Source organism: Amphiprion ocellaris, chromosome 20 (assembly GCF_022539595.1).
Source record: "Amphiprion ocellaris isolate individual 3 ecotype Okinawa chromosome 20, ASM2253959v1, whole genome shotgun sequence".
NCBI classification, from domain to species: Eukaryota; Metazoa; Chordata; class Actinopteri; family Pomacentridae; genus Amphiprion; species Amphiprion ocellaris.
The window spans coordinates 8,571,669-8,592,810 of NC_072785.1; the positions used below are offsets into that span (position 1 = coordinate 8,571,669).

The 21,142-nt window shown below is 40.2% G+C and overlaps 2 protein-coding genes across 7 annotated transcripts in view; both read right to left on the minus strand.

Annotated features, from left to right (window-relative positions):
• fndc3ba (fibronectin type III domain containing 3Ba) overlaps positions 1-125 on the minus strand; it is a 103,868-nt gene extending 103,743 nt beyond the window's left edge. The window contains exon 1 of the mRNA XM_023271920.3: positions 8-125. The gene's annotated coding sequence lies outside the window, so the exon portion shown is untranslated. The remainder of the gene's footprint in view (positions 1-7) is intronic.
• Positions 126-8,726: 8,601 nt separating this feature from the next.
• ppp2r3a (protein phosphatase 2, regulatory subunit B'', alpha) overlaps positions 8,727-21,142 on the minus strand; it is a 66,865-nt gene continuing 54,449 nt past the window's right edge. For 3 of the 6 annotated variants that reach the window (XM_055005879.1, XM_055005880.1, XM_055005881.1), the window contains exons 3-13: positions 18,078-18,362; positions 17,676-17,779; positions 17,483-17,585; positions 17,311-17,385; positions 13,644-13,887; positions 13,293-13,341; positions 13,102-13,191; positions 12,779-12,954; positions 12,528-12,646; positions 11,911-12,017; positions 8,727-11,832 (exon numbers count right to left, since the gene is read on the minus strand). In XM_055005879.1, coding sequence (XP_054861854.1) covers positions 11,736-11,832; positions 11,911-12,017; positions 12,528-12,646; positions 12,779-12,954; positions 13,102-13,191; positions 13,293-13,341; positions 13,644-13,887; positions 17,311-17,385; positions 17,483-17,585; positions 17,676-17,779; positions 18,078-18,362 — 1,449 coding nt within the window. In that variant the 3' untranslated portion in view covers positions 8,727-11,735. Of the gene's footprint in view, positions 11,833-11,910; positions 12,018-12,527; positions 12,647-12,778; positions 12,955-13,101; positions 13,192-13,292; positions 13,342-13,643; positions 13,888-17,310; positions 17,386-17,482; positions 17,586-17,675; positions 17,780-18,077; positions 18,363-19,412; positions 19,894-20,007; positions 20,165-20,286; positions 20,787-21,142 lie in introns of those variants that run through there. The other 3 variants (XM_023271832.3, XM_035948914.2, XM_035948919.2) reach the window with 3 other exon arrangements.

Sequence of the window (21,142 nt, forward strand, 5' to 3'; positions counted from 1 at the left end):
CACTCACCTCGCTGTAATAAAATAATCTTCAAACAGACGGGGCTGCGCGTTTTTTTATTCCCAGGGTCGGGTCTTGCCTGTCTGCTGGCGCGGCGCGACGCGTACTGGGAGACTCCGCCATGTCAATCAAAACGCGACGCACATGGAGGTCAGATCCCGCCTCCTTTTTTCTTCTTACCGTAATACACGATGCGCATTGAGAAAGCCAAAACAGAATACTTTGCACTGATACAGGGGGTTTATTTGCTGTCATTTCTAAAGAACTTTTCATACAGGGTTGGTATTTTACGCACAATAAAAACAGCAACCAAAAGGAGATTTTCTAAACTATTTCCTTTCCCAACTTGGCAATTTTTTTTAATCCTAATGTTAACATGTATTAATATTTGTAGTAGAGCTGCAACAACTAATTAGTTGTAAACTCTTACATAAATATACAAGCATTTTGATAATTAATTATCTGTTGTGTGTAATTTATTAAGAAAGAGTGTCTCTTTCTCTTTTTCTGATTCCAGCCTCATAAATCTGTTCATTTACTGATTTCTTTACTGCTTTATGATAATAAACTGAATGTCTGTAAAGTGTGGACAAAACAGAGGCATTTGAGGACATTATGTTTTGCTTTGGGAAACACTGGCCAGCATTATTTCACCAATTTCTAACATTTTATTGACCAAACCAGAAAATAATCGAAAGATTAATGAACAATGGTAACAGACCTTAGTTGAGGCTCAAAATTTTTTTTTTGTGGTTTCTGATACAGATTCACAATTAGTATGATATGACAAATATTGTGTGGTATTTCCTTCTCTTGACGATCACAGAAGACACCAAGCCACATAAACACCCAAACAAAACATCCATTTGAGAACCGCAACCATAATTTTAAGTAAATAATATATATATATATATATGTGTTTAGTTTTTCAGGGAAAAAATAGGCTACATTTAAAAGTCCATATCTGTGTGAGTTCACCGACATAGCTAGTAGTTGTTGTGGTCTTAGAAATGTGTCCTTAAAGTTTATGCCAGTACAAAAGGTAGGTGAACTCTTCTGCAAATAAAAGCAAGGTCAAATTCAGTTTGTCTTTCTGCGATGACACAGAATATCTTACCAGAACCGACGGGAGGAGACGACCTGCTCCAAGCTGTGTCACCTTGTTCGCACTGGTCACCTGCGTTTTATCCCATCTAACAAAGCCAAACAGAACACCAGATCAATAATGAATGTAAATATTGCAGAAGATAATATTTGTGACACTATACAAGAATTTCCAATCACGTCGACTCAATGTAGATTCCGTGTGAGTCATGTGGGTCTACGTTGTGTCCCAGCACCTTTGAAAACAACTTGGATGACAAGCAAAAGTCCCTCTGGTGGCTGCACTGAAACCCAACATCCATCAGCTGACAGGTCCAAGGGTTACAGGTCTGACACTGGGGCTGAAAATAAAAACACAGTAACCTGATTTCAGTATTAAAAAAACAGGAAATCGTGACCAAAACAGTAAAAATCACTGGGAAATTTGATGCAGATCTGTTTTATAAAAAAAAAAAAAAACCCACCAGACTTCCCATACACTGTTCAGGGTGAGATAATACTAGATAGTATCTGTGCATATGTTCTGCTTCCTTCTTCTAGTGGCATTACAGCACAGTTTCATGTATATACAGACTACTTTTTATCTGTGGGGGAGATTATTTGGACGTGTTGCTGCTTGAAATCAACACAATAGCAGCCAATAAGTACATGTCAGGATTAAAACATTAAAACCTGTCTCGTTGGCAACCACATAATTCAAATAGTTTCATTACAAACCCACACATTAACTGTTTGTTGAAAGCAGCTCCTACTCTTCCAAAAGGAGCAGAAGAAATGGATTTTAAGCTAAAACGTGAGTAAAAATTGCGGATCAGAAGATAAATCTGAGCTGCAGTCAATCCCAGGAATGAATTTCTCAAATTTAGTTCTGAGAGCAAAAAACTTGAAGAACCCTTGAACAGACTGTTTTATTTCATGTTCATGCAATCTCAAGCTCCACAAACAACAAGTGCAAAAACAAGCTGTTCCATTAGAAACAGTGTCTCTGTCGGTTATGTACGTGTTTGTCTCCAGTGATAATCCTTCCTGTATTTTCAAGCAAGCAGACTCAGCCAAATACACTCATTGCCCCTGAGTTCTAGATTTCTCTCTGCTGGCACACACACACACACACACAGACACACACACACACACACACACACACACACACACACACACACACACACACACACACACACACACACACACACACACACACACACACACACACACACACACAGACACACACAGACACACACACACACACACAGACACACACAGACACACACACACACACACAGACACACACAGACACACACACAGACAAACACACACATACACACATTCCAGCAACTGCACTAAGAAAACAGCCACTGGTGTAACTTGAAGCCAGCAGAAGAAAAATGGCTCTTTACTAGGACAAGGTTCCTTTGAGTAACTGGATTAAATACATTTCAATTCAGTAAAAACTGATCATCCTCAAAGGGCAATTGGTGTGTCAGGTAGAAAAAAATCATGCCTGTGCACCAAAAAAATGCAACTCAGGTTCAATGCAGTGGGCACAGACAGACTGTGGAGCCCCCTAACTGCAGAAACAGAGAATAATAGCGAGGAGACGCACTGCTACATTCAGTCATGTTTAATTGTTGAAAACATTATTATTTTTTGTCAGATTTAAGTAAAATGAAGTGTCCAGAAATTCAGCACTTTATGTAAACCAAATCCTGTAAATTAAATACCTGACAAATCAAATGGAATTTACTAGATTACACCAAAAAACTAACGCAATACTACTACTACATACTACTACTAATACTACTTTACAACCAGAAAAAAATTCCAACAGGATTTTATTACTTTAGGAATCATGTTTAAAATCTTTACCGCTTGAGAAATAACATCCTAAAATATTCAACATCAGGCATTATGCTTTAATGTGTCAATCTCTGCTGTGTTGTGTGATAAATGCAGTGTAATACGTTGCTTAATAATGAGAAGACGGTTCAGCTTTGATTAAACGTTTCCTTGTATTTTAACATTTTCACACAAACTGTTGGTTTTTTTGTTGTTTTTTTTAACAGTTTTTAGCTTTAAAACCTTTGTGTTTTGCAAAAAATACATATATTTCCTCATTGTTTTGAATTTTCTGCACCACATTATATATATTTATACATTGAAATATTGTTTATATGGCATGTAGGCCACATATAGGCAAGTATACACTCACAGATAAAGAAATGTACGTTATCCTACATAGTGATGTTATTGTACTGAGGCCAGTCAGACCACAGAGAGTCCCAGCTCCATGTTAGGCATTTTCACTAAAAACAACACAAAAAACCCCACAACCAAACACCAGCAACAGAAATCCAGAGAGACTTATTTAGGATTTAAGAGGGTTAGTTCTTGGTAAACAATACTGTCAACACCAATCACAGACACCCAGCATGTGAAAATCCTTTGTGTTCAAACTCGCTGTGCAGCTGGAGTCTGAGAGTCCAAACAGAGGTAATGAGTTGTCTTCTGAAGCATGCCATCGGTGTAAAATTCTAAGCAATATGTAGAAAATGTAGAAGTGTCACGAAAGCTGAGGGAAGAATGTAACTGGAAGAAGTCTGGGGTTTAAACGGCTGCTTACATGAAGTTGTGAGATGTGCCAAATGTTGACAGCTCTCAAAGGTTTTGGTGAACCATAATACATCTTACCCACTTCCTAAATGGGTGATATGTCGTAGACGAATTCACAAAATGTTTTCACATTCTGAAACACTAACATCAAATTGAGTAATTCAAGTCCCAGTCATTCATGTCTCTCTGTGTTCTTTAAGGAATATTGTACTTTTCACTCATTTTAGAGCTTTAAGTTACTCTGTGTTCGACGCTTGTACTTAGAAAGATCATTGTAATGACAACTTTAACATAAAATTGAATAGATTATTAGATTTAACCTTTGTATAGTAGCTAAAACCAGCTCCACCTGAACCAAATGCGCAATAATTGCTACTTATATGTTAAAATCTATAATGATAAACTAGGAAAAACTTCTGCCTTCAATCCATACTTTGTGTGCTTAAATAAAAATGCAGGTATTTTTGTCATGCTATTTAAGATCTAATAGATCTGCATTTGTCTTCATTCGCTGCTGGAGATGTTGCGCTCATTGCATCAACAGCAAATTCCTTTAAATGTGCAAAGAGCTTGGACATGTGTTGCATCATCTTACATCAATAGTAGTCTGACTTTCCATCAGTCATTTTGTAGGGTTTGGGCTGCAATATTTACATTAGGCAGGTAAATTTATACAGTAAATCATATTGCAAGTCCTTAAATTAAATGGACTATTTACTAGCATACGTGACAAATTCCCCAGAAGCTCCATTTAGTAGCTGTTCTTGAGATTTTGTTCATATCATGCAATTTTATCAGCATATGAAGTTCACCCATCAAAAAGTCTGTTTCTCTGAACACTATAAGAATATATTGTTCATGCTACTTATACTTTCCAAATAATAAGAAGAAATGACATTCTTTTATGAACACAGACAAGGTGCATTTATGTCCTTTATCCCACATTTATCTTCTCTGTGTGATACGTATTAATCACAAAGGAGTAGATGCAGATAAAGAGAAGCAGATGAGTTGGGGAAGGGCTTAGAAAGTTTTAAACAAGAGAAGGGTGAATTGTGCAACAGGGGCTGTAACTCAAAATCAGGAAAAATGTTCCCACGATTTTTGCACAGTTGAAGCAGTGTATACTCTCTCACAATCAGACTGTGAATGTAAAGTGAAAAAATTAAATAAATCTGTTAACAAAGGTAAAACGGGGCAGCTTTGAGTGACGCTTTGGACATTTACAGACGGCGATCACATTTGATTAGCTCTGTGGAGGAGATGGGATGAGAAAAAACTGAAGGGAGCAGATCTTGGAAGAGCAGTGCGACTATTTCCCCTGTATGTCAGGTCCAGGCCTCCACAACTACCAGATGTTTACCACCAACCCAGCTGCTCCCCTTCTTTATCCTCATCTCTCCTTCTCAGATTTTTTTCTCTTCTCTCTCTCTCTCTCTCTCTCTCTCTGAGGCTCTTTAAACCAAGCCCTCCCTGTAATCATGCACACTCAGTTCACCAGAGGTCTTTGAAGTAGGTGGAATGCGTCCAGCCATATGATAGCATGCGCTGTATATTCTTATGGCAGATAGAAAGCAAAGAGGAGAAAGCGGGTAAAAGGAGAGACTGTTGGGTCGCTTCCAGCTCTTCGGTGTGGTTTTTCCTAGATTTTAATCACGGCCTTGCTCCACTTTTACATCTTGCACGTGTGTATGTATGCATTTATGTGTGCATGTTGTGTCTACGTGCTCTTGTGTGTGTGTGTGCATGCGTATGTTTGCAGAAAACGCTCGTCTGACGGATGATAACAGGCGTCTGGCTGCAGAGAGGATGGAACACGATGGTGCGTCTGTATGTGTGTGTGCGTTGGAGGTACTTCCTCCCATAGATGTGAGGATGGAATTTACCTCATCATGAATTCAAAAGAGTCGACCCAAAGCTCTCTGCACACCAACAAGAGCAGGCATGCCTTTACTTTCTCTCTCTCTCTCTCTCTCTCTCCTTGTCTTTGTTAACCTCTCTCTTTGCCCCTTCCCTCCCTCCCGACCGACCATTTTTTATTGCAGGGCAGATGTTTGGACCATCAAACACTTCATCTCGTTCTGTGATGTATGTGTTTGTGTCTGCATGCCCTGAGCTGTGCATTTCATCGGAATAGATAGGGGCTCATAATGTATGTGTGAGACGGGAGGAAAAAAGGGGGAAAAGAAGCTGGATGTGATTTTGGATTTGATAAGCGTCATCACTTCCTATTACTGTAAAAACACATATTACACTCTGTTTTATACTGCCTTACATTGCACAATGGTACATTCCCTAATTAACAGAGGAATTAATTGAAATGGTCATGTTCTGCACAGACAAACTAAGATATAGGGTCTCTAAGTAGACCTCTTTGCTGTCTTTTGCTTTTTCAATCTTGCTTTTGGTGTCTTTTGCAGTCTAAAGTGGCTTCAGCTATTTGGTATTGGTATTTAGTATTCTTTTTGGCATCCCTCTAGCATCTCTGTCTCTCAAGATTCATTTGTTTTGAATCTTCCGCACTGCATTAAGTATGTATTCATACACTAAAATAACGTTTTAGATGCTATAAAGGTCATATGTAAACAAGTGTATACCCACAGATGTTCAGTACATTATGCTAGTAGTACAATATATTTCCTAATTAAGTAAGAAATTAGTTGAAAATGATCAGGAACAGAATTTGTTCTGCAAAGACAAACTAAAATATGTTGTCTCTAAGCAGACCTCTTTGCTGTCTTTTGCCTTTTTAGTCTTGCTTTTGGTGTCTTTTGGCAATCTACAGCGGCTTCAGATATTTAGTATTGATATTTAGTGTTGCTTTTGGCATCCATCTAGCAGCCGATTCAAAGTCGTTCTGTGCCCGAACACATCTCTCTGTCTCTCAAATGAATTGCTTCCAGTTGTTTCCTTGCTCTTTACGGGACTTTTCCAGACAGCTTCATCTAAAGCTCACGTTTCTGGTATCACTGCTATGTGTGGAACAAGTATAAAACTCCGCCTGTTTCAATACCCTTCGCTGCCCCGGCACATCTCTCTGTCTCCCCCTTGGTTTGTCTTTGATGAGATGAATTAGTTCCAGTTGTTTCCTCGCCCATTTATTTTGCGGGTTTCCCACTCGGCTTTATCTAAAGCTCAGCGTTTAGCAGAAATCTCTGTTTGTTCGCTCTTTGCCAATCATGTCATGTGTTCCTTCTTACAGAATACCTTCCAATCATGACATCACAGCGGGTGATATCACGCCGGCTGGGTCACACCACCGCAGGGCGCTGGGTGTACGTCGGCCTCTGGTGCAATCAGGCCAGTGGAATGTCTGTGACTCAAGGAGGTGGCACAGCGATGGGGTTGGCTAATTGCTTTGTCCCTGACATTTGTGGAAAACAAGCAGGCTGCCATTTCAAACAATGACCAGTCAACTCTGACCTTCGATGGGAGGCAAATTGCTCATGTACAAATCACAACATGGTGGCATGCCAACTATTACACCACTCACAGAACAATCATTGCATTCAGAACAATAAACCCCTGAAGAACCTCCTGCCTACAGTCACCCTCGGGTTGCAATTAATTGCATCCCTATGAAAACACATAACAGCAGTTTTCTGAAGTGCTACAAACATGAATCAGTGTTATCAAGATGGGTGGATCTAGCTGGTAGATAAAAGTTTTGGAACTAGAACAAAAACCCTGTAAAAACCATGCGATGGATTCATCAGAAAACACTACCAGCTGAGGTTAACTGTGCTGTAAAAAACTAACTCAAAAACAGAGATGATGTCAAGTTTTTAAGTAAAATGCTGTCATATTTAACTGGTAGCTTTACTGACATTCCTATGAAAAGGCTCCAGTTTTGGTAACAGAGGAAGCCTTTTGACTTTGGTAAATTGCTGATTTTTACCTGTACAGCCATGAAATTTTGTACAGATATTCATTGTCCCCTGAGGATGAACCTTAGTGATATTGCGGATCACTTGCACTTTTTCTCAGGAGCCCACATGAGGTCAAAACTTTTGATTTGAACTTTTGCATGACAGTAAACATGGTCATATTGTAACTTTGCATTGCTGTTTGCATTGCTGTAGGCTCCTGGTCTTGTTGCAATGATCAAAGTGTGTATTTTTTTAAACATAAAAATGCCAGTTTGTCTTTATGAAATCCATAGGTGGCCTTTTTTATTGGAACAGCTATTGTTTACAGTATTTACATACATTTTGGATCTACAGCAACTTTGCTATCAAGGGGAAAACACCAGCAGATGTCACATCAAGCTGGATGGAGAAAGTGTAGGCCATTAAAAATAACAGAAAGGCATTTATATCATTGCACATTAGCTGAGTCATGTTGTTACCAAACTCAGAAATGCATCCCAGCTGGGGCAGCAGAGATAATCCTCCTTGGAAAGTTACACAATCAGTGAGACAAGGTAAAATCCAGTGACAACAGTCAGTTTGAGATTATTGGCTGAGGTTAGTACGGGAATCTCCTACGTATGGTTTCTGCCAAATTAAACAATGTGCCACACTGACCAGAGAGTTCCTGTTTGGGTTTCTTGTTGTTGTCATGACAACAGTGACGCCAGCCACAGTGATTCAGTGCAGAGCTGCTTACGTCATATATGCCAGTCCAGGCCATGTGGGTCACAGAACCCCACGTTAAGTTCATTAAAAACAAACAGCAGAAAAACATCCTTTATGTATGTGTTGTTGTTTTTTAAAATTTCAAAGCAAGTTTTTTTTTTTAACTCACGTACAGAAGAAGTTGAAATGTCAAAACATCTGGCCTTCAAGTAAAAAGGTCAGAATCCCAAAGAGGGCACGCTACACTCTCAAAGACTATAAAGTACACTCTGTAGAGCAGCAGCGGACACAAACACACTTACACTACACAGTTTGTGTACACAAGGAGGGAATGATGACGTACGTATGTGTGGGTGAGATGTGTGTCTGTGCCTGAGGGAGAAGGAGCACAAAGAATACAGCCGAAAATTCTCGAAAACACAACAAATGTTCAAGAAGGATTTATATTTGTTTGAAACATCTTTATTTAAACTTTTAAACTTCAGACAAAAGCAACAGATTACAGGAGACTGAAGAAAGAAAGAAAGAAAGAAAGAAAGAAAGGAAGAAAGAAAGAAAGAAAGAAAGAAAGAGTGATGGATAGACAGAAAGAAAACCATGCCAATACAATGATCATCAGAATTCGCATGACATCTCAGCTTTCTCCAGTTTCCTCTGCACGGAGGAAGTACATCAAAAAATAGTCTTTTCTCTACCTCTCCAAGTAAAGATGTAATTTCAAAATAAAAGTCTTGCATGGCTTCTCTCCTCGCCTGATGCTTCAGGACACTTTGCATAGAGCCAAAAACGTTATCAGCCAGAGACGTCCCACCGACTTCAATAGTCCTTTTTAAATACTGTCTGGGTGAACAGGTCTCCTTGACAGTGTGAGTGTGTGTGTGACCACAGCAGCGAAACGTCAAAGGTTTCTGTATCTTACATCATTTTGTGATTGTCAGGTCGGGCAGAGAAAGACAGATTTCACCCACCGTGCATCTAACACACAAACATACACACATCTAACATAATTTACCCCCCTTTCCCGAGCCACACAGTGGCACAGCAATACAAACCATCAAAATACATCAAAAATCAGTCATTTCTATCTAGAATGGCTTATTATCACTGTTAATATTATCATAATGTAGTTTAATACACAGATGGAGTGCAAGCGCTCTTTCTTCCTTTCAATAGCAACTATAAAATGGTGTGTGTGTCTGTGTACAGTAAGTGCCAGTAGAGGAGGTATATGAATGTGAATATGAAGCCACTGAGGACAAGAGCTGTCCCATTCCTTATGAAAGAATTATACAAGCGCTCAAACACACACTGATCCGGGAGCACAATCCCCATGGCAACAACATATAAACAGCGCGAAACTGAGAGCTACACAACACAGGCTGCTAAAACACACTCCTCTATCAGTGATTTATAATCGAACACACGCTCCTAGCTATTACAGTAAAGGCAGTGTACACACATGCACCTGTCTCTTTGAGTGCAGTACAGTAAATAATGGAGCTGAAGGGTTCACCCAGTTCTAAAAAAAAAAGAAAAAATCACATAGTGGTATCCAAACATGCAAAATGTTTGGCTTTTATTTTATTTACAAGCCTGAAAGATTGCTGCCTCTATCTCAATACAGAAGAGAATGGAAATTTATTTGTGGTCAAAAAATTACTTTAAAAATTCAGCAGTAAAACCAGCAATAACAGTGATTTGTTGAGTCTGGTGTATGAACAAACTTCAATGTCAGGACTACTTCTATGGAGATGCTTCACAGTGTGTTCTGTGGTTTGTTTGAGTAACATGGTTTCAGAGAGGAGCCACAAACAAAATTACATTCACTTCCACTGTAGCAGGATTCAGGCTGAAATGGAGCATTATTTAGAAAATAGACAAAAAAATCCCAACTTATTTGCAGGAAGGATACCATTAAAGTTTTTTTTTTCTTAATAAGTTCAGGTGACCCATTAAGAGGCATCCTTGTGCTTTATGCGTGTGCTACAGGGAGGATGGACATCACACAACTTCATAAACAAATGACATATGATAATGAAATGTAAGCTGATAAGCAGAAAAATTACTTTTTTTTTTTTTACATAAACGACTACAACAAATCACATACAACAATGATGTGGGAAAACACTGTAAAGATGCTTCATGTGCAGAAAGACGGGATGAACTGGCATTGTTGCTCACGGAAAATGGACACCAATTACTTTTTGTTAAAATAATTAACATTACCCCATAATACTCAGCTCCCTGTGTAACATACTATGTCCGTGTACCTTTGTCTCATGTTTCTATTCTACACTTTTGCTTGTTAAATTTGGAAAAATACAGGTTTAACAAAAAGGAAATTACAAGGATGTGGAAAAAACATACAGTGTGACTTTGCATGAGAATGACAGGAGCGACTCACAGATCTTAGGCACATCTATTGCATTACTGCAAATGTTACGGGTGGAAATGTTCGGGTAACTCTACCAGAGAGTTTGATATGACTGGCAGCCTGAATCAGTTCATGTGCATATGTCAAATCTTTTGCTGGTACCTGATTGTGAATTAAAAACCTTGCAATGGAGAGCTTGAACATTACAGTCCATGTAGTCAGAGAGAGCTCTGATAATACTGCACTAATAATAGAGCAGCTCAGGCTCATGGAAACGTTAGCCAGCCCGTCATGCACCATACATGCCACTGATGGCATGCAGTAGCGCAGACTGGCCACAGAGAGGAGGTGCTGTTACAACCGCTGACCTCTCCCTGAAAGGACTAGAGGTTTAACGACTTCCTTTACAAGAAACACAGTGACAAGCTGCACAAGCGGCAGCAGGTTTCTGAAGGCAGTGTCTGTTTGTGTGTCAGATATCTGAGCAGCTGCTTGTTTGGTGATTGTGGATCTTCAATGGCAGTGCCTGTCGCTGTCGTTATCTCTTTGTGTCTGCCTGTTTTTCTCCAAATAGGAGTCTGTTTGTGTCACTGACAGCCAACCTGTCAGTCTACAATTAGCACAGCAACATTAAAAAAAAAAAGATTGTCTTCTGGTAGGATTGTCAGTAGAGAATTCACAATGATTACATTATTTTACAGTAAAGCATTTTTCTCGATTCCTTGGAGAGCTCATCTAACACTCCTCCCCTCCTCCAACCACTGGCTTAGTTCTGTCACGTGGAGTGAATCAGTGGAGGCAGTGATTTGTTTTCTGTGTGAATACAGATGCGTTACTGCACCAAACACAGAACAGTCATGCTTTACGGTCACACACACACACACACACACACAAAAAAAAAAACTCCGTTCTGAGGGGAGTCCAGACTCATCGTAAGACAGATGTGGGAATCCTTTTCTCTCTCCGTCTTTACGTCCATACATTCTTGGATGCATGTATCCCAATGGATCCTCTATCGCTGGGGTTTCTCTCTGTTTTCCAGAGAAAGAAGCTCAGGAGTTCCAGGGAAAGAGTTTTATGCTGACAGGTCTGATATGACCAGTTTTTCCATTTTATTCCCGATCTCTCCTGGGACTTGAAGTTCCTCGGATTCATAGTCATCATCGAAGGACCTGAGAACACATAGAACTTGTTAATAAAAGGTATTGTTCTCCTTACTATCCTGGTAGATTAGAGTGTGTGCATTGTACCCTTCATGTAGCTGTTCATTTGCAGTCTCCTCCGCCACCAGTATCTCATACTCCTCTGAGGCATATTTATCCCAGTCAGATGGCTCTGGACCTTCACTATCAATATCCTGGAACACCATAGGCACACCAGATATCAGTATTTTACAACTATTGACAAAACACACAAAATAAATAAAGAGAATTCCATACTATTTTGTAACAAAATAAAAGAAGAGTAGCTTAAAACTATGCAAATATATAGCACCAAGAGGTATGCAGGATACATCAAAACTATGGAGCAGATTTTAAAAGATTGAATTAAATTAAATGATTAAACAAAAGCAAATATTTAAAACACTGTAGTATTTAGACAACTTTGTACTGGCAATACAGTGCAAAACAGCGATGTGAGCTCTACAATCAGTAAACATAGGGCAAATGTTATTACAGTATATCTCCAGTATCTTCCACATACCAAAAGTCAACAATAAAAATGCATTTATTCAGTCAGTATCACTGTTAAATTTTGAATAATTTGCTTTTTCATCTTTGTTATTGTAAGAAAGGATCATCAGCCCTCATCTCAAACTGCCAGCTGGAGCAATATAGTTGAAGAGTACACAAGAGTTGCAGATTACCTTTTGCACAGCAAATGGGTCTCTCTGTTCGTGGTCCAGGTATTTCTCCAGGTTGAAGAAAGTGTCAAAGAATATGTGAGCCATCCGGCACCGCTTTAAATCACCCAGGGTTATCTTACCTGGAAAAACACAACACAAAACACTTGTGCATGTGTAAAAAGCAAAATGGCAGTGTATGAATGTCCAATGAAGATAATGACAGATTTATTATATAATTATAAAAAGACAGAAAAATAGTGAGACTAACTAACCTGAGCTCTCAGGTTTGACCAGGTCGAGCATCTGGCAGAGCAAATCCTGGAAGGGCAGCGGTTCAATGCCCATCCTCTCCATCCTCTCACACTGCTCTTCATAGAAATACTCCAACTCAAACATGGATAAAATGCCGTCGCCATCCACATCCATGCAGCGGTACCAGTACTCTATACTGGGAAGACAGATGACAAACGTGGGGTTAGACTCTCAGTACAAAGACAAAAGACTAAAACAGAAGCACAACTGGGAAATGGTGAGCGTTCAAAAAAAATGCTCAAACTGCTGCTGTCATAATAATCAGAGCAACTGTTTCTTTTACCTAGTTGGATTTTTCTTGTCTTCCTCAGATATGAGGAACCAGACGAACTCGGCGTAGCTCATCCTGCCTTCCCTCTGCACAGCGTTACCCCTGGAAACCAGAGAGATGGAGCCGTTCACACTTACTGCTGCTCCTATTATGGTGAAGTAATCAGCTCCTCTGTGTTTGTTTATGTGTGCGTTTCCACTTACCGAGTGACGGCCCCCGAAAACAATCTCTCAATGATTCTGTTTGACGATGCTGTCAGAGGAGAGAATGAGAAAAGTAAGCAAATGTAATTTGGTTCAAATACGCAGAAACAAATAGCTACGGTTGGAAACCATTGTGCAAACAGTACAGTCAGATGCTCAAGTGTTGATCTGGGAAATCCAATTTTGGCTATGTGGTCATATAATACAGTTGCAGGAAAGCGTTGAGATGAGGGCAAACTGTAGTTACCGTAATACCTGATTTCTTGCTTGACATGCATTTAATGCTTGTAGAATAAACCCCATAGAGCTGGTATGGATGCGTTTCGTTTGGGGAAAATAAATCCTCCTTACCGTGGTCGTTGTATCTCGCCAGGTCTTTGGGATCAATATACAAGTCGTGGTCAGTGTCCAGTTCCCAGAACTTGCAGTAGATGACGTAGAAGTGTTCGTAGGAGAAATAATCGGTGATCTGGTTGATGTCGTCCTCCTCCTCTAGCAGCGCCAGGGTTTGTAGGAAGTTGCTCCTGCGCAGCTCCATCATGGTGATACGGCCCGTCCACGAACGGTTCACCACATAGAATATCCGCTGAATCACCTGTGAGCAGCAAAATGATACCAATTAGCACAAATTAATTCAATTTACAATAGGGAAAGAAAAAGAGTCAATTTCAAATCTATTATGAAATAAAACAGTCACACAAAACAGAAAAAACAATTAAACAGCAGCAGGAGCAAGAAAATGACTATTATTGATAAAACCAGATACAATTAGGTGATTAATTGAAATTATTTTGGATAATTAATCTAAAATGCTGGGGATTTTATGCTTTTCCTGGTCTTGTGATGTGATAGCAACCTAATTATCTGTGGTTTTGTTTGGTTGTCCGTTCTAAATAAGCAATTTTGAGACATTACTATAAAGCTTAGAAAATTATTATGGGTACATTTCACAATTTCTGACATTTTACAGGTTAAGCAATTAAATGATAAATCAAAAACAAAAATTTGCACTTGTTGTTGATATAAAAGCCACAAAAGTGCAGTGAAGTAGGAATTGCATTGATATTTGCCCCTTCTGCAATTCAGTCATCAAACAATAATTAAACAGAGATTTTAAAAAGCACATGAACACATCATGAAAACAGACATCAGCTTTTTGAGACCATATGAGTCAAAACTACTTAAAAATGTCTTAACTTATGAGGAAAATATTAAGCATTATACTTGGATTTTGGGTCTCGAAGGAGTAAATATCCTCATCTTTCCAGGGTTAAGTTAAGAAGGTAGTAAAGTGAAGGCTTTTATCTTTTATGTCTGCTAGTTTTGCTAATGCAAAAGTTAAAAGTTAACCACATGGCAACGCCTCAAATTGAAGCCGTCACACTTAGATGCCTGTCTGATAATAGCATGAAACTTGCATGAGGTCTGTGCAAGAACTGTCATCCAGATTTATTAAACATATTCCTCATCTTGCCAAGAGGGTGAATGACCAAGAGTGCATCTACAGCTGATATTTTCTGTCCTCATTCATAATCTTAGCGAGACAGGTCTTTAGCATACAATGGAAAGAAAGGGGGTGCAGTCACTCTGTCCTGAAACGCAATACTCAGGCTCGGTCAAGAGCGGATTAACAACCATTTCCTGGTACATGGACCTCCCGTGGTTACTAGTGTCTCATACAGTAGCGGGTCAGCTGGCCTAAACTGAATGGGAAGTGTCTTAAAATGGACATGTGGAGGGTCTCAGTGGGCCGGAGGGAGGGCATCAGCATTTCCATGATGTCACCTCACGCTGACGCACCAGAGCACCGGCTTCTCTGCATCTCTGCACTTGTACGAAGCAAACGCTGGGCTTCTGTAGCACGTGTTGCAGCTGTCCCGGCCCTTATTCATAGACGCACACGCTGCACTGCTAATGTTACCCAGCTGAGGCGAACAGAAAACGTTCTGCTGACAAGATAGGAGGAGGTTATTAATATTAAACACTAAAAGGATTGTGGTGGTTTTGATGATTTATTGCTTTGCACAGTCCAGTGGTAAAAAAAAAGTAAAGTAAAAGCAAAAGTATCACAATGGGAAAATTTGCTATTTTGAGTAAAAGTCCAGTTAAATTCATTTAAAAAGAAAGATTTATAGTCTGTAAAAATGTACTTGAAGTATCATATGTAAAACCATTCATCATAGTGTTACATTATTACATTATTACATTTCATGAGTGCAATAACATGACTATGCACTAACACATAGGTAGAATGCAAATACTGTAACTAGTCTAAGTGAATCCAATTTTACAGTTTAACAGTTTCATTTTAATAATATATCACATTTTACAGCCCTGATCAAATGCCTTTTTTGAGAAATCAATGATGTCTAAAGCAACAAGTAACTAGAGTTGTCAACATATGTGTATGTGGGATAAAATACACATAAAGGATGTAAGTCAATATGTTTAGTTACTTTCTAACAATGAGGAAACTGATCATAGCTTTACATTTACATCTATGTATACTGACCAATGAAGGGGAATTTCTGACAGTCTGTTCACTATAAAAGCTATTACATTTATACTTCTCCTTTGAGAATCTGGATAAACTCTGTTATTCTCCATACTACATACAATATCAAATCTGCAGCCACCCAGCAAAGTGTTTAGGATTTTCGGAGTTTAAGAGGATTATAGCAAATCTCCATGCTATACTGGGTCACATTGTGAAAACCCTATTTTGATTTGTTTTTGGGACAAACTTATGCACATTTTTCCTTCAATGAAAAACTTCTGTGTCCCTATCCTCATCTATGATCACGAGCTCCAGGAAGTGATCGAAAAGATTCAAGAACATGGATACAGGAGGCCGAAATGAATAGTGGACTCAGGCTCAGAGACAGGGTTAGGAGCTTAGACTTTAGAGCTCAGAGTTGAACCACTACTTCTTGTGCATCTGACAGGGATGCCACCTGGGTGCCACCTTAGGGGGGTATTCTGGGCACGTCTGACTGGGTTCAGGCCACGGGGCAGACCCAGACTGCACTGGAGGGATTATGTATCCCTTCTGGCTCAGGAACACCTGGGGATCCCACAGGAGGAGCTCGAGGTAGTGGCAAGGGGACAGGACACCTTTACGACTTCACTCAGACTGCTGCCCACATGACCTGATTCCAAATAAGCAGTGGCGTTATGACATAGCGTTTTGTTATCATATTTTTTGAAAAATTTGTACTTTTATTGCTCTTGTGTGTACCTGTGACCTTCAACACGTTAAGTGGAGTGTGATTTAGATAATAATGCTGTGTGATTCAAAGAGAAAGAAAAATGCCTGATTTATGCCTACTTTAAACCTAACTCTCCAAAACTGTACTTTCAGAATGTTAGTCACCCCTCTCTTGGCCACTGGTTGAATAAATGAAGTCTGACTGTTGGGAAACTCTTGAGAACTCTTGAGAAATTGCTGTATTAAGGAGAAAGCTTCTGGGAAATGTTTGTGGTATTTGTCAGAAATTATGACATTGAGGATGCATTGGATGAGCGATGTTATCTTTTAAGTAAGTAAGTGAACTACTTTGAGAGATTGGTGCTCCATTCAGCTATAAATTATTTTTCTTCTCTGTTCAGTTTATAATTTTTACTTGTCAGTTTAAGTCCTTATCCTTTTCAACTTGATGAAGTTATTTCTTCTTTTGTTTTATTCATTGTTTAGTAATATTTTCCAGACTGCCATGGGGGAAGATTCAGTGCTGTATAGTTACATAATCACAATGTGTTGTGCAAAATGTGTAAAGATATAAAATCAATAAATATATGTTTTGTTTTGTTTTTTTAAAATATTGTGTGACACCGGTTTATGATCATTCTAGGTTGCTGCAGGCTTTGGAGATTATGGATACAAATCTGTGCTGGCAATACAGCCAATCCACCAAACTGGTAATAATTTGACATTAAATAGGACCAATGTTATCTGTACTCTAGCACACTATTATAATAAAACACACAAAGGACAGTTGACATTTTTCATGCCATTTACCGTTGTTATGTAGCGTGAATGGAATTCAGGTGCATCCTTCAGAAATGTGAGTCCAGGATGCGTATCTACAATGTCCTAATCAGACAAAAACAGCAAAACTGAGAATAAAAATGTGATTTCTACAAGTTTGTTTGAGAAACAAATGACAGCACAGAGTGATGAAGATGCTTACCTGCAGTAGAGGAATGAAGTCTTCCTGTTCCAGGTAGTTACAGCCAGGCTTAGCTAGCAAGGAAATAAACCTAGAAGCATCATCGTGGCAGCTGTGCAACAACCTGCAGGAGAGGAGATTTGATTTTAGAGCCTGACTGCAGTGGTGATTTTGTATTTTTAAGACTTTGATTAAACTAAGTAATTTGTCTTACTTCCTCCAGGTTGCAATGAATGAGTGAACAGACACGAAGCCCGTCCTCTCACCACCTGCTCCGTAGAACATGGGGGCCTTCCAGTAAAGTGGACACCCGCATGCCTGGACAGAAACGCAAGTAACACTATAGTTACCTCACACTGAAAAACACGTGTTTGCTTCCTAGACTCAGTAACCGCACTGCTTAGAAAGGAGTGGATTTCTGGGAAAAAGAAAATACTTTGGGATAATGTTCAGGGAGTTTGGTGGTGTCAAGATGAAACATGAAAACCTCGATATTAGTGTTGGTGCTGATCTTTTTCCTCATTTCAACTTCTTATTTGGTAAACATAAATGTTACCAGAGTGAAAAATAGAAGTAAAATGTGCACAATTTTCTCCAGTGTTTTCAAACTGCTGACCTTGGCAATTTTGCCCATTTCATAAATGTCTGCCTTCTCCTCCTCGAACTCGGTAAAGGCCGTCTCGATGGCAGCGATGGCGGCATCGTGGTTGGCAGTCGGGCCCAGGGCAGGGAGCCCACGGGGGTAGTAGAACCTGGGAATGTTGATGGCAGGGGGAGGAGGGGTGACTATCACCGGAGCCGGAGGAGGGCTGGGTGAGCGTGGTGTTGGGACCGGCGTGGCTGTGGCTGCAGGTGGAGCTGGTGGAGGAGTTCCTGGTTTCTTTTCTGGTTTAGACTGCACCTGAAAACAGAGAAGGGAGATCATGTGTAAGGACAGACAAGCTGGGTTGGGGTTAATTACCTGTTCGTGGTGGTAACTTTCTGTTTCTGTTTCTTTTAAACCGTAACTAGTTACACAGCAAACACGCTAATGACTGAAACACCGCAGTCTAGTCTTGGTCTTCTTGATGATGCATACTTTCTTTGTGCAATTTTGACTTCAAGGGGCAAAACTCACCCTATTTTCCTGGCTTCAAATGGATTTTTATGGCAAGCAAATAAAAATATAATCGCTTGCAGAGTTAACCCTCCCCAGACAAGACACAACTTCACTCTTCTAGGGAAAAGAACCCGTGTAAGCTATGTGGTGGAAACTCCAGTGAGTCATAAACATCCGAAAAGGCAACAGGAGACTTGTTTTGCAATCTGTTAGTCACTAGATCAGACAGACAGGTAGAAAGCAGTTGCAACTGTTGCCAAGAAAAGTTCCAGGTGGCATGAGGCTGCACTAGTCAAGACTTTGTAGGGATAAATGTAGTTGTTCATAATCTCAGGCATCCTAACTGGCTATGAAGGAAAAATAAACAACACTCATGGGGATAGTACTGTAATGCTGTAATTATGATGGCTTTAACAAGTCCTTTAAGTATTAGAATGCACTCTTATGTGTACATATGCATGCACCATGATATATCATTTCAGTTACAAGCAAGCAACATTTAAATTCTAAAAGGCAAAAATTGCATTCTGGGTTGTATGCAATCCCGAGAAGTGCCGTTTAAAATTTCTAGTCCTAAAATTCCGTCTTCCATCTCTATTTTTGACGCAACTCAAGACACACAGGCAAAAAAAATAAAAATATTCATACAGTCACATACACTCATGAAAAGCAAGCAAGCAACATTTGAATTCCAAATTCTAGTCCCAAGAAGAGCTGTTTAAAAATTCCTTCCAAACTCCATCATCCAGCTCCATTTGTGATGCAACTCAAGAGTCACAGGCAAAGAAGTGCATTTCATACATTCACATACACTCATGAAATGCTCAAAAATTTTATTACCAACATACTTACATGGTGTAATTCACAAGACATCAGTTTATACTAATATGAATAACAAGTTAAGATGACATGACTAATCCAATACAGCAGCCATTTCCTTTACCTCAGGGTTGACATTAAAGGTTACAGATCTCACATGAAGTGAAGAAAGCACCAGACACCAGAAATGAGTCAACACTGCTGCTTAAATCAAAACCTAGTGTGTTCCAGGAGGAGCTCCCTGGTGTCTTCTCTTGGGCCTCCATACTGTGTGTATTGAGCAGGACAGCTGTAGCAGTCCTCCCCTTCTCAGCGTTCATTCTGTCACTCTATTCCTGCACCTCCTGCCCTATTAATACCCTGCTGGTATCTGCCTCAGAATAGCTCGTCGTCCCAGGCATGTCACTCTGCAAGCATGAGAGCAACAAGACGCATCTACTGTATGCGTGTGTACACAATATATTAACATCTGTCTGTGTGTAGAAAGCATGCGTGCATAAGAAAAAGAACTAAATAACGAGGTGTAAATACTGCGATTATTGAGATTTGAGTGTGTTCTTTTGTGTGTGACTTCACATTTTTCTTGCACACCTGCACCCCGTCCATCCTGCCTGTTGAACTGACTGACCTGCTGCTGCTGGAAGGACTTGAGTCTCTTCTTGAAGCGTGAGGGGAGGACAAAGTCACACCCTCTGGCCAGAAAGGCCAGCTCCCCCCTCAGGTCAGGGTCCCGCCGTAACGACGTCTCCTTGATCATCATGGTGGGGGCACAGACTCGCAACCCCCTACCAGACACAGATGCCGGTGAGACTACTGACACGGCGACTACAGATGGACTAGCTTTCCCAGCAACCAAACAATCAGTTAAGGTAAAAAAAGTTGAACTGTAATAAAGAAGTCAACTAACCTGTGACCCAAAAATGGCAAAACACCTCAGGAAAGCAAAAAGGAATATCCAACACGTGTGTGAGTTCATGCAAAATGTCCTTCTGAAATCACACAAAATCTATCTCCTCCAAACGCTTGCACACACAGGTTCCCAAAGCTGTGTTCTGCACAGCAATAATCCACCAGTGTATCTGTGTAAATAGACGTTCCTCGGGCGTCCTGTGCTACATTGCAGGACGGGAGGCAGAACCATGGTACCAGGCAGCTTCACAACCAATTGCAATTCCAAAGTGAAGCTCCTCTCCGGGGGACGAAACCCTCCGGTGTCCCCCTGTCAGCTCTGGATGTATGTGTTTGGTGTAGCCTCAGTGGTGCCTGCTGCTCCAAGCTCTGACAAACTGCACTGAGAAACATGAGCCATGCCGGGGTCCGGCAATACGCACACACACACACACACACACGCGCACAAACACACACACACAGCAAACCGGCTGTCCTGAGCTTCAGGGTGGTGGGTGGGCAAGGGGTGCGACCATGTTGCATATCAGTGTGTAGTGTTTTGCAGGGCTTGAGCCCTCCTCAGTTTCTGCCTTTGACTAAAGTTAGCCAGTAAGGAGTGACAAGTCAAAATGACCGATTGAAAAAATTTTACTTCCCTCAGATGGTGTTCCGGTACGAGTGGGCAGGACGAATAGGCTGAAATGTTTTCATAGAGGTAATCTGGGATGGATGATGAATCAGCGGGACAGCACCTGTCGGTATATGTGGTGACACAGAGTATTTCCACTGAACTAGCTCAGAGACTTAAAACAGCATTCCCCTTTTAAACATTTAAATGACTGTCACTCTTCATCAGACCAGAAACTAACAATCAG